This window comes from Mus caroli, chromosome 17 (assembly GCF_900094665.2).
Source record: "Mus caroli chromosome 17, CAROLI_EIJ_v1.1, whole genome shotgun sequence".
Classification (NCBI taxonomy): domain Eukaryota; kingdom Metazoa; phylum Chordata; class Mammalia; order Rodentia; family Muridae; genus Mus; species Mus caroli.
In genome coordinates this window covers 24,456,807-24,470,400 of record NC_034586.1, presented here as the reverse complement: position 1 = coordinate 24,470,400, position 13,594 = coordinate 24,456,807, and the positions used below count along the sequence as shown (strand labels likewise).

General features: G+C 45.5%; 1 protein-coding gene across 1 annotated transcript in view; it reads left to right on the top strand.

The window, feature by feature from the left end:
• The window catches only part of Srpk1 (SRSF protein kinase 1), a 35,832-nt gene that overhangs the window by 11,335 nt on the left and 10,903 nt on the right, over positions 1-13,594 (top strand). Inside the window, exons 3-8 of the mRNA XM_021186381.1 lie at positions 1,941-2,059; positions 3,274-3,382; positions 4,066-4,153; positions 5,179-5,266; positions 11,123-11,229; positions 11,816-11,981. Of these exons, the coding sequence (XP_021042040.1) occupies positions 1,941-2,059; positions 3,274-3,382; positions 4,066-4,153; positions 5,179-5,266; positions 11,123-11,229; positions 11,816-11,981 (677 nt within the window). The remainder of the gene's footprint in view (positions 1-1,940; positions 2,060-3,273; positions 3,383-4,065; positions 4,154-5,178; positions 5,267-11,122; positions 11,230-11,815; positions 11,982-13,594) is intronic.

The window sequence follows — 13,594 nt, the reverse complement described above, 5'->3', positions numbered from 1 at the left end:
TCACTCTGTAGACCAGGCTGGCCTCAAACTCAGAAATCCGCCTGCCTCTGCCTCCCGAGTGCTGGGATTAAAGGCGTGCGCCACCACGCCCGGCTTAGGTGCAAGTCTTGTGTTGTGGGTCTCGGGTGGGCTGCTCTCCACTCAGTCTGTAATGGTCTCCATCTGTTCCACAGAGAAGTCTCTTTGAGAGAAACTATATTTGTGGGAATTCGATATGTGTGTAGAATGTAGTTGGGAATTATGCTGAAGTAAGTGCTCAGCTCCGCCTTCCCCAGCCTTCCCAGCCTGCCCTCCACTCCTCCACTAAGGGAACTCTTTCATTCTCTCTGCTTATTGTTTTGAAGTAATAAGAAAATGGAGTGGGACGGAAAATGGAGTGGGACGCGGCAGTGGTGGCGCACGCCTTTAATCCCAGCACTTGGGAGGCAGAGCAGGCGGATTTCTGAGTTCAAGGCCAGCCAGGGCTACACAGAAACCCTGTCTCAAAAAACAAAAACAAACAAAAAATGGAGCGGGTTTGTTGTTTAATATACTTCATTACCGCTGTTTGGGTATGTGGTACGTGTGAGCTCTTCTTAATTGTGTGGTGGTCTTTGGTGTAATGTGGAGGCATTAAAAATCATGAGTGGTTTTAGAATTTAAGGGAGGGGCTGGAGAGGTGGCTCAGCGGTTAAGCGGTCCTGAATTCAATTCCCAGCAACTACATGGTGACTCACAACCATGGCAGTGATGAGATCTGTTGCCTTCTTCTGACCTGCAGGCGTACATGCAGGCAGAACACTGTATACATGGTAGGTAGGTAGGTAGGTAGATGGATGGATGGATGGATGAATGGATGGATAAATGGATGGAGAATGTCTCATGTGATAGACAGAAAGGAGATGGGAGGCAGTGGGTATCATAGAAACAGTGAAGGGGCTGTGAGATTTGTAACTGGAATATAGGGAGGCAGCTCTAAGGAGGAGAAGCAGAAAGCTAAAGAGGATGTAGTGAGAGCTCAGTCTAGCGAGACAGCTGCTGGAGTGGAGAGCCACACAACTAAGAGGATTGAACTCTTTTTGTTGTTGTTTGTTTGTTTGTTTGTTTGTTTTCAAGACAAGGTTTCTTTCTTTGTGTAGCCCTGGCTGTCCTGGAGCTCACTCTGTAGACCAGGCTGGCCTTGAACTCAGAAATCTGCCTGCCTCTGCCTCCCGAGTGCTGGGATTAAAGGCGTGCGCCACCACAGGATTGAACTCTTAATGAAATATAAACAATTCCCCCAAACTGAACAGTGTCTAGCTCTCAAAGGGGCCCAAGTGCTTAGTGAGATAAGCTCACAAAACATTTAGCACCTAGACTTCCATGAGTCCTATATTCCCAGCACTCTGGAGGGAGGCTGAGGCAAGATTATTAAGATTTCCAGGCTTAGCCCTCCCTCTTTTAGACTCAAGAGGCTACATTTTGTATACTGACAGTCAAGTATAAAGCTAAAATAAAGATTTGAGGAGATCTTCATTTAGCTCCTGTTTTTGAAACATGACTGATAAAGAGTGTAGATGCAGATGACTGAGTGAAAGGAGAGGGAGTGTGCGTGTCTGTCAGTGAGAACAGCCCAGGGGAGCCCTCTACACAGGAGAGGAGAGCGTGTACACCATCTGAGCACAGCACAGGGGAGCCCTCTACACAGGAGAGGAGAGTGTGCACTAACAGGCACTGTCAGGAAACAAATTTGTTTCTGGAGTGTGTAAAAATATTTTTTTTAAAACTGCAAGGTGAAGAAAATGTAGTGGTTTTCTCAGGACTTATGTTTGGATATTGATATCAGCTCTCAGTTATTATGGGATACTACCTACCACTTTCTGAGGCTACCTCTGATATTGATGTTGGGGGCTGGCAATAACTTTTCTTAAGCTCTTTCTTTTTTCCTGTCCACATGGAGTGAACATGTTATTGTTTCTTAGGCCTGAAACCCAGCACCGAGGCTCTGCACCCCACTCCGAGAGCGACATCCCAGAGCAGGAGGAGGAGATTCTAGGGTCTGACGATGACGAGCAGGAAGACCCCAATGACTACTGCAAAGGTGTGTGCTTCCTGTCAGCTTTGTCCTGTGATCAAGATGCAGGAAATGGGGTTTGCTCTTAGTTGGGTTATATTAAGGTTTTAAACTTGTTGATAGTCTCACCAGAGCCTGGAGTCACTATCCTGCACTCAGTCCCTTTTTCCAGACTGACCAGGGTGACCTACACGTTCAATCGTAGCACTTAGGAGTCAGAGACAGGTAGATCTATGTAAGTTCGAGGCCCTTAGGACAGCCAGAGCTATGAGCTATGTAGTAACTAAAATTAATTTAAAAAGAAGGAAAGACAAATCCTTTTTCCTCTTTGGAAGTTGAAAGTATATGTTCACCTTATGAAAACTTCAGAGGTATGGTAAAGAGCTACCAGAGCTTGCTCTGTAAGCACAGCCTGTGAGTGTGCTGGGAGAGTAGGTGAGTGTGACCACACTCAGCTGGCATACAGATTTGGTTTTGGTTTTGCTTTTTTGTTTTTCGAGACTAGGTTTGTCTGTGTAACAGCCCTGGCTTCCAAGGAGAGGTGTTGTGTTTTTTGTTTTTAAGCATTGTAATCCCTTTTTGTCCTGGTAATGTATACTGAGAAGTATACTGAGATCTGTATACCTGGCCATCAGGCCCCAGCTGTCTTCCTGTTGCATGTAGTGAGTCTTGAGGATGGACACTTGTAGAGGCTCTGCTTTGCTGTCTAGGAGAGCTTGGACCTTTTTCCCTACAGGCATAGATAAATGTTGACATGCATTGTCTATGTACCTGAGGCAGACTTTCTGTTTGCTTCTTTTCTTTCCTTTTTCTTTTTCGGGGTGGTTGGGGGATGGGTGTCACTGTGTGGCTGACCAGGAGCTCACTGTGCTACCTACATTGAGAACAGATCTTTTTATAATTGTATTGGCTATTATTTTGTCTGAATTTTTGAGATAACAAGTGTAGATTGGTTGGTTTTGATAGTGGATGTTTTGGGTTTTGAGAGGCCAGCATTGTGATAACCCATGACCACAGGCTGACTCAGAATATCACGTACCCCGTGTAACTTCTCACCAAGTCATTCCTCACCAAGCTGAGGGACCCTGGAAGAGGCTCCCATTGAACTGATCTTACAAGAAGTAAGAGGGTATCGTACATGGTGCATGCCTGCAGACAGACAGGATGCAGGGTGAGCGGGGGCTTCTTCTCTTGGTTCCTCTGACTGCATTATTAGCCATCTCTCTCCCTATTTCTTTCAGGAGGTTATCATCTTGTGAAAATTGGAGATCTATTTAACGGGAGATACCATGTGATTCGAAAATTGGGCTGGGGACACTTTTCCACAGTGTGGTTATCATGGGATATTCAGTAAGTTTACATGGCCTGGGGGAAAATGGGTGAACCTTGATGTTTTGTCTAAATTTCAACCTGTTATCTCTGTCTCTAGACTGATTACCTTTTTTAAAATTTCTCTTTCTTGCTTTCTTGCTTTCTTTCTTAGTAATTAGCATTTACATGCTAATTGTACATAATGGGTCTCATTATGACATGAGTTCCTAACAGAAGCATGGTTGGCTGTCCAGTGCTGTCTTACGGATGAGTTACATGTCTGCCACAGAGTCCAGGGACTGAATATAGTGTCAGTGAAGCACATGAACTGCCAAGCTCAAGGCTGCACAAGTATTTAATTAATGGCATATAATAGAAGCTCAGAATTGTCTAGAATAGCATTAAATTTCCAGGTAATTAGACCAACTAATGCAAATTTATTTTACTATACCATTTTCTTAACCATGTGGTATAAAGTTCTATCTGTCTCCATAGACAGAAGGTGGACATTTAATTCATAGAAGACATTCAGTGTCTGAGTTTACCTGGCACAGGTTCTGTTAGCTCCATCTGTCTGATTTTTGCCACTCCTGGGTGTGCAGTGTCCGCTGGAAGTGGCTCCATTTGGCCACAAGGTAGCTACAAGGAATGTCTCCATTCAATACTAAGTCTTAACTATGAGGGTAAAGGTTGGATAATTTAATCTGAACTGTCTTTTTTAGGGGAAAGAAGTTTGTAGCGATGAAAGTAGTTAAAAGTGCTGAGCATTACACAGAAACAGCACTCGATGAAATCCGGCTGCTGAAATCGGTGAGTGTGAGGTCACCCTTGGGTGTGGTGCCCTGGCCAGGTGTTGGATCTCAGCATCACATAGAGTAGGGTTTCTGCAGGCTTAGAGGCTTCTTTGGGCCACAAAGGAAGGTGAGGTTATTTATATGTTTCCTTCATCTTGTAGGGATTGATATATTTAGTAGTTAGATCTGTCTTACAGTCTGCATACACTATTATTTCAAGGAAGGCAGGACTTTATTGAGCATGTTTTATGTGCCACATACAATACTATGAATGACTTTCACACTCTGGTCAAAAGAGAAGTTGTGCAAATTTGTGATACCTACTTTATTTTATAAAAATGTAGCCTGCCTGCTGTGGTAATTGGTGTACGCTTTTAGTCCCAGCACTTGGGAGGCAGAGATATGTGAATCTCTGAGTTTGAAGCCAGCCAGATTTATGTAGCAAACTCAAGGCTATTCAAGGCTACATAGTTGAAACTGTCTATAAGGAGATATAGCATGAGGGGAGGGGAAGGGGGAGGAAGGGATAGGGGGTTTCCTGAGGGGAAACTGGGAAAGGGGATAACATTTGAAATGTAAATGAAGAAAATAGCCAATAAAAGGGAAAAAAGAACAACAACAACAACAGAGACACAGCGTAGAGCAGTAGTTCTCAGCTTTCCTAACGCAGCAGCGCAGCGGCCCTTGACCACAGTTCCTTATGGTGTGCTGACCCTCCCCAGCCATGCAGTTATTTTTGTTTCTACTTCATGACTAATTTTGCTGCTGTTAGGAGTCATAATGTAAATATGATTGGAGACAGGTTTGCCAAAAGGGCTGAAACCCATAGGTTGAGAACTGCAGGCCTAGAACAGATACTGTAATTATTGGTTGTTTATACATCAAGTTTATCTTACCCAAAGCCTTTCTTTTCATTTTTTATGGTGGGTTGTAGTAACAGCAGTGTGGGAAAGAGGCTCAGACAGCCTGCTCCTCCCTGTTTACTTGAGGACTGACTGTACTACTTCACTTGTGCTAAAATATGGCTTCTTCCCAACACAGGTTCGCAACTCAGACCCGAATGATCCAAATGGAGAAATGGTTGTTCAACTACTAGATGACTTTAAAATATCAGGCGTTAATGGAACACGTATCCTTTAAGAACTTTTTTGTTGTTGTTTGTTTGTTTTGTTTTCTTGAGACAGGGTTTCTCTATAGCCCTGGTTGTCCTGGAACTCACTCTGTAGACCAGGCTGGCCTCAAACTCGGAAATCCTCCTGCCTTTGTCTCCCGAGTGCTGGGATTAAAGGCGTGTGCCACCACCGCCCGGCGAGAACTCCATTTTTTTTTTTTTCTTTTTAGTTTATTCTCTTTTAAGTTAGGTATGTGTAAGAACGTGTTGCTTTCATGTATGTATGTGCACCCCATGCATGCAGTGCCTGCAGAGATGAGAAAAGGCCACCAGGTAGCCGGAGGTGGAGCTATAGACCTCTGAGAGATCCCACGTGGGTGCAGGCATGGCACCCAGCTTCTCTGAGTGCTCCCAGGTGCTAAACTGTCTTTTTCAGCCCTGTTTTCTTTGGTGTGTGTTCACGAATGTGTGTTCACGAATGCATCCTGGGCTGTGGGGGTGGAGCTCAGATTTTCATGCCTGATCAATAAGTACTTAGACCCACCAAGTCATCTTACCAGCCCAAGAACTTATTCTCAATTAATCATAAAATAATTTACCAGACAAAGATGCTCCTGTCTCTGTTCAAGGTAAACAGTAATAATTTTCTTTATTGTATGCCTTGACACACGGGTGTGGGGTGTGTTTATATTTGTTTTGTGTCCTCTTTGAATATTTCTTCAGTCATACCCCTTTTTAAGAATATCAGAATCTGGGCTGGAGAGGTGGCTCCGAGGTTTTGAGTTCAACTCCCAGCAACCACATGGTGGCTCACAACCATCTATAAAGAGATCTGATGCCCTCTTCTGGTGTGTCTAGAAACAGCTACAGTGTACTCATACACAAAATAAATCTTAAAAAAAATCAATCTAAAAATAGTATGTAGATTTGTGCTAACTAAAGGTTTTACAATTTTTATAGATGAGCACAGAAATTTTAAAGGGTGTACTTGTTTTTGGTTTTGTTGTTTTGTTTGTTTGTTTGTTTGTTTTTAATAAGAAAAGACAAGGACTTAGCATGTAACCCAGGCTATGTGGTCCAGTCTAGTCTTAAATGGAAGCCTCTTGCTTCTTTCTCCCGAGGGCTGGGGTCACTAATGTGACGCATCATGCCTGGCAGCAAGTCATTTTTTCATGAAAAATAATGGCTGTAAAATTTTAGGGTACTTTTTTATATATTATTTATCAGGCCTTAGTAGTAAAGAGAATAAACTAGGTATATCTGTTATGTTTAGGACTTACATGGTGGCTAGAGAAGGGTCGGGTGTTAGTAATACTTAACTGCTCCTCAGGAAGTTCTGGGTTCAGTTCCCAGCACCCCCATGGTGGGTGAAAACCACCTGTAACTGCAGTGTCAGGGGATTTGATATCCTCTTCTTTCCTTGGGTACTGCACACATGATCCCCTATGCATGTTTAGGGAATACAACATGCACATAAAGTAAGATAAATACTTTAAAAAGAATTTAAATGGAGTGATTGTTTACATCCTATTATAAAAAGTAACTTGAAAAAATCTACATTCAGGCTTTAGAGATGGAAGAGACTTGCTTTTCTTTTGCGGCAGGTGCATGTACTCTGCAGCGAGCAGAGCCCTGTGGTCTCACAGTGGCTGCTGTGTGCCAAGGTGGGGATCTGAAATTGCTATGTAGTTCTGGGTCTTGATTGGTAGGCCCTTCGTACCTGTGTACCTCTGCCTCCATTTAATGTGTATGAGTGCTTTGTCTGATTGTATGTGTATGTAGTGTGGAGACCAGAAGAGGGTGCTGGATACCTTGAAACTAGAGTTGCAGAGGGCTGTGAGCTGCCTTGTAGGACCTACGAGTCAGCCTATGTACTGTGCTCTTAACTATTGAACCATCCCTCCAGCCCGCTCAGGCCTATTTCTTAATCTTAGGCAATCCTAGTAGCACACACCCCCACCTGACTGTACCCATCTCTGAGATTAGCAGAGAACTCTTGTGACTATCATTCTGCCCGCAGAACTCAACCTAGGAACTCTAAATCCTATTCATAAACGTCCTGGCATACTTAGCAGAGGTCAAACGATACCTCACCATATGGGAACCGGGGAGCAAGTGTGTCTGCAGCCCCGAGTCACTGAGCCATCTGGAATGCCCACAGCAGAGTTCTAATTCACGGTTCAGGTCCCCTTGACATAGTTAAAGCTTCAGCCTTTCAGGATTCTTTCTCTTGCTGTTGCCATTGCTTATCTCCAAAGAAACTAACGGGAGTTTGTAAAAAGCGCCCCTAACACGGAGACATCGGCTTCAACTCCAACATCATCAAGCTTGATTTCTCACTGTAGGTCTGGCTGACCTGAGCTTGTGAAGGGCACTTAGCTGTGCTTCCCTTAGGTGGTCACACTTCTACTCTTCCTTGTCACTTCCCCAAATGAAAGGCGCCTAGCAAACAAGCACCTGCTGCCGGCTCCCGGTGCCCACTGTGACTGTTGTGAGGCCACAGCACAGCCTCTCCCCTCATGAATCATTTCCAGTGTGCTGTGCATAGTTAAAACTGTTAGGAAGCCTAACATTGACCCGTGGAGGATCACTAAATGTGAGCTCTGGGTAGCAGGATATTCTTACAATATGAGCAAAGTAATTGAATACACTGCTGTCTTCTGGAACACAGAAGTGGTTAACTCTGAGAAACAGCCTCCAAAACCCATGACAGTCCCAGCCAGTGAGGACCACCAGAAGTTGGTAAAGAAAAGTGAGACAAACCTGCACATGGGGACAAGACTTGGAATGATTGAATTGTGATTCTCACATACAGCTTAACCATGACCGCTGACCTAAAGTCATTCTTCAGCTATAGTCACTTCAGTGTCATCCAGACACAGCCTCTCTTCTGTTAATTGGTCAGTATCAGCCAGTACTTGTGTGTGATGAAATCTCAGCTCCCCATCAGGGACGTGCTTGGTGTTAGAAACCATTACAGGCCTTCCCAGGATCCCTCCTGCATCAGATGGCTGTGGTTATCTGTTACCCACATTAGCCAAGGACTTAGTCCACTACCATAGTGGAGAGATGAAGACAAGCATGGTGCTGGAGCAGAGCCCAGACCTTTACGTCCTGGTCCCTGGGCAGAAAAAGACATGCCGACATGCCAGGTGTGGTGTGGGCTTTTGAAGCCTCAAAACCCTTCTCTAGTGACTCAGCCTCTAATAAGGCCCCACCTAGTACTTCCCAGCCCGAGCCTGTGGGGGCCGATCTCATTCAAACAACCATACTCAGCTACATGAGAATTGTGGGTATCAGCCTGGTGAGATGGCTCAGCAGGTAAGAACACTGACTGTTGCTGGGCGTGGTGGCGCATGCCTTTAATCCTAGCACTTGGGAGGCAGAGACAGGCGAATTTCTGAGTTCAAGGCCAGCCTGGTCTACAAAGTGAGTTCCAGGACAGCCAGGGCTACACAGAGAAACCCTGTCTCGAAAAACCAAAAAAAAAAAAAAACAAAACACTGACTGCTCTGCTGAAGGTCCTGAGTTCAAATCCCAGCAACCACATGGTGGCTCACAACCANCTGTAATGAGATCTGACGCCCTCTTCTGGTGTGTCTGAAGTCAGCTNCAGTGTACTTATGTATAATAAATCTTTTTTTAAAAAAAAGAAAAAGAATTGTGGGTATCTCTGTATTTTCCTCTGCCTGTTTCTCAGGAGGATGACTCGTGTTTAGCCATACTTCCTCTGCCCCGCAGACCTGAGCCCTCAAGCAGTTGTACTACTGCTTGGAGTTCCTGTATCAGTGAAAAGCTGGGTTTTCTGCCAGGGCAGGCAGGGACCCTCTGAGGAGCAGCTGTCATTCCTGGTGTAGATTTGAGGGCTCTCATCTCACCTTTGCCTTCTGTTTATTGTTAGAGCCCTGGTAATAATTCATCTTCTATATCTTGAAATGCTCAGTGACCTGAAGTAATAACCTGAGACTCATGCACAGACCCGCCGTGCCTTACCCTGGAGATGCAGTCAGTCCTTCAAACCTCACAAGGCTGCGTGCGTGTCCCTCTCACGCTGAACTCCGCCGACATTTGTCTCCTCTTACACAGTCCTATGCCCAGCTCCTTATAAACCAGGTGCAGGCCTGGTATTGACTTTTATTTTCATTGTAGCTTTGTCTCTAGTCTGGCCTTCTCTTCCCACTGCCTGTGCATCTTAGTAGCTGGTGCCTTCACCCTGGAGATAACCTGTTAACACCATTTGTTATCAGCGGGATTATTTTTCTTATGGCCAGCATCTCTATTGTCTTTATTTAACTTTTTCTCTTGAGCAGTCCCTCATGTGCTCACTCATATATACCAGGCTGGCTTCCAATCCCCCTGCCTCCACCTGAGTGCTAGTGTTTGCACAGGAGTATGCTTGTGCCGGCATCCCCAGCTCTGCTGCATCTTTATTTTTGGATTTCATCTTCTGTGGACTTCATCTTCATGTGCTGATTTCTAGATCCCCTGGCTCTGGGTCAGCCTTGGGTTAGGTTTCTAGAGTTTTCTTGCATCTTTGTTTCCTGGCATGTGCTACACACTTCACATTCCTACAAATGTTTGGGACTTACCCCAGCATGCAGTTGTGTCACTTACAGGGTAGTTTTATCCTTTCAAGGTTTGCTTTTATGATTGGGCCAAACAGGGTTGGTTCAGAAGTGACCATTTCCTTTACGTTCCGTCAAGACCTTCCTGAATATTCTACCCAGGACCCGACGACTGAATCTCTCTGGGTTTTTTGTTTGTTTCTTTGCTTGTTTTTTTGGTTTGGTTTTGTATTTTGGTTTTTTGAGACAGGATTTCTCTGTATAGCCCGGGCTGTCCTGGAACTCACTTTGTAGACCACGCTGGCCTCGAACTCAAAAATCCCCCTGCCTCTGCCTCCCGAGTGCTGGGATTAAAGGCGTGGGCCACCACGCCCGGCTGGGATGTGTGTTCTTTATCGTACTGTATCAGCACCTGTGAGCGGGTCAGTCAGGCTTATCACTGAGATGCGGCCCTGCTGTGAAGGTGACATGCTTTGTATGACACTGGGCTCATAGGTTGCCTACAGGTCTTCCCGGAGGCTGAGTCCACAGGCGCCATGTTCTCCCGCCGTGGCAGTTTATTACTTGGCCTTGGTGTTCTCTAGTAAACGTGTGCGGCCTCTCCTCAAACTCTTTATGTTAACTTTGATCCTAAAGTAGGATGCTAACCCAATGGCCTGCAGAGTGGTGGTGCTTCTCCGCCCAGCCCAGTTCAAGGCAGTCTGGGCCACAGAGTAGCATGGTCCTGTTAGCTACAGTGAGATGCTTCTCGTTGCTCCTCAGTGGTTCCACAGCCATCTTCTCAGGGAGCCTAGGCTTCCTCAGCAGGTTAGGCCTGTAGCTCAGCTTTCCAGTCTGTGAAGAGGCCGTGGGTGGGCAGCATGCGGGCATTAAGATCGATGCATGGAGTGTCTGTATAAAGTGAGTCAGGGGTCTGTTTTTAAATTCTCAGGGAGGGTTAGCCCAGTGCCGAGGCACTTCCCTCGCAAACACTAGGTGTGTTTCACTACCACAGGGAGAGAGCTTGCCACCTTCACCTTTCAGTTACGTTTTGCATCTTCTTGTCTTTGTTCTTCATGTTGAGCCTGTGAGAGTGGTCATGTTACACACACACACACACACACACACACACACACACACACGCCCGGTATTCTGAGGGGAACCGACTCTGACTTTGTACAACTAGACGGATCTTTCCTTCCACCTTCTGAGTATGTTTTCTCCTCCTAAACCAACTTTCTTAAAGTAGTTCTGTGGCTGAAAGGACTGTTGATGCTGGAGTCCACCTGCTTCCGTGGGCCTCTTTTTTTTTTCCTTAATGAACTCCTAGATATCTGCATGGTGTTTGAGGTTTTGGGGCATCATCTACTCAAGTGGATCATCAAGTCCAACTATCAGGGGCTTCCGCTGCCTTGTGTCAAAAAAATTATTCAGCAAGTATGTATGTTGGTTATTGCTGTGTGGGATACCCCTCCCCTCTATTGCTGCCTCTTTGAGAAGTGTCTAACTATGTTATGTAGACCACGCTGCCCCAGAACTTAGGTTTGCTTCAGCCTCCTGGGTGCTGGAATTAAAGGGTTTCACCACTACACCTGGCTGATGGTATCTTTATATAAAAATGTCAGGTGTTTTCTCCTGACAAAACATAGACTGAGGATTGGGCTGGGAAGTGACTCACTTGGAAATTGTCTGCATGTGAATGTGGAGACAAGAAAGCTTGGCATTGTGGGCTTTTGTTTTAGTTTGTTTTTTTTTTTCTTATGTCTGTGTGGTGTTTGCCTCCATGTCTACGTCATGCTTAGGCAGAGGCCAGATGAGCATTCCCTTAAGCTGGAATTTAAGGTGCCTGTGAGCTGTCATATGGTTGCTGGGAATTGAGCCTGGGTCTTCTGGAAGAAGAGCCCAATGCTCTTCAGTGCTGGGCGAGCTGCACCCGCTAGCCTCTCTCTGTTCGTTGTGATTCTTCCTTTCCTAGCAGGCTTGGACCGTGTGTTACTGAAGCTCCTGCTTTATTCTCACTTAGGTGCTACAGGGCCTGGATTACTTACACACCAAGTGCCGGATCATCCACACGGACATCAAACCAGAGAACATCTTGTTGTCTGTGAATGAGCAGTACATTCGAAGACTGGCTGCAGAGGCCACAGAGTGGCAACGCTCAGGAGCTCCCCCACCATCGGGGTCTGCAGGTACATGGTGCTTTGCTTGAGTCAGACCCTCAGGAGGAATTTCTGTTTTCATTTGGTCACAAAACAGCAGAATTGCACTCACTGATTATTTTAGAGATAGTAGCAACATTAAAGAGACTGGTATTTCTTCCAAATGGGAAGAAAATGAACAGTTATTTTTTTTTAGATAAAAAGTATTCGATATAGTAAAATAGCTGACTTACATTATTGTTTTAGAGTGTTTTTATTTGATGGGCTTTTACATTTGATTGACTCCTTTGTAAGGGGCATGTGGATCAGTATATGTGGATGCTAGGACAGCTTTCAGGAGTTAATTTTCTCTGCCACGTGGTTCCTGGGGATCAGACCAAGGTACTGAGGCAGCATCTGTCTTTACCTGCTAAACCAGGTTTCTGACCACTGTCATTTTCATTTTTTAGGATGTCTTCTTATACAGTAGGTAGGCCAGGCTGAATTTGAACGCCTGATCTTTCTGTCTTAGGCTCCCCGGTGCCTAGATTGTAGCTGTATGACACTGGGTGCTCCCTGGGTGGCTGGCTGTGGTTTGCCTATTGGTGCTCGCATATGCTCACCTACTGACACTGTCAAGGAGCGAGTGCTGCTGGATTGTGTTTATCGAGGAGACCTTGGCCCAGTTAGACAGGAACTGTGGGAGTTGGTCTCCCGTGGTGCAGCCGGGTGAAGCAAGTGGCACAGCGCTATGCTCAGTGGCTCTGACAGCTGCTGTGCTGCTTTCCCTTGGCAGTGCAGTCCTTAATTATTGGGGCTTTAATTGTACTTGAAGGCTTTTCTTGGTACATCGTTGAAAGCAAGAACACAGGAGATGAAAGTTGGTGACCAGGGTTCAGTTTTGTAAGATGAAAAGAGGGTGGGTTTTTATATCATGCTTTAAACCACAGTTTATCATGCTTTTGGAGGGATGATGAAACATCTATGCTAAACTGTTCTCCACAACATGCCACGTGGTGACTGTTTAACTCTTTATATCTGTCAACTACCTTACCCTTTAAAGCTGGCAGTAAGCTGGCAGGTAAAGGCATTTGCTGTGCAAAGTGGTGAGTAGAGTTTGATCCCTAGAACCCACATAAAGTTGGAAGTAGAGCCAACTCCACAGAGGTTCTCAGTTCTCAACATACATGCACAGTGTGCACAAAGCCACATGGTAACTGTGCTTTACAGTGCCAAAGGGCATGGTGGAGAGGTGGGAATCCTCCCTCGGGGCTGGCATAGGTGACATCAGCTGGGAGGACGGCACATGGCTTTCATTTCAGCAGAGGCAAGTGATTCTGAGATTGAGGCCAGCCAGCTCCACATAGTGAGACCCTGTCTTTTTTTTTTTTAGCAGGGGGCGGGGGGGGTTGAGACAGGGTTTCTCTGTGTAGCCCTGGCTGTCCTGGAACTCACTCTGAAGATCAGGCTGGCCTCGTACTCAGAAATCCACCTGCCTCTGCCTCCCGAGTGCTGGGATTAAAGGCGTGCGCCACCACTGCCCAACGAGGCTGTCTTTAGAACACAAAGCCATTTAAAGTTTAGCTACTTCCTGTATATTGATTGTTTTCTTTAAAAATAATGCAGCTTCCTGGGTGTCACTTAGAGAGAAGAGAGAATGTAGG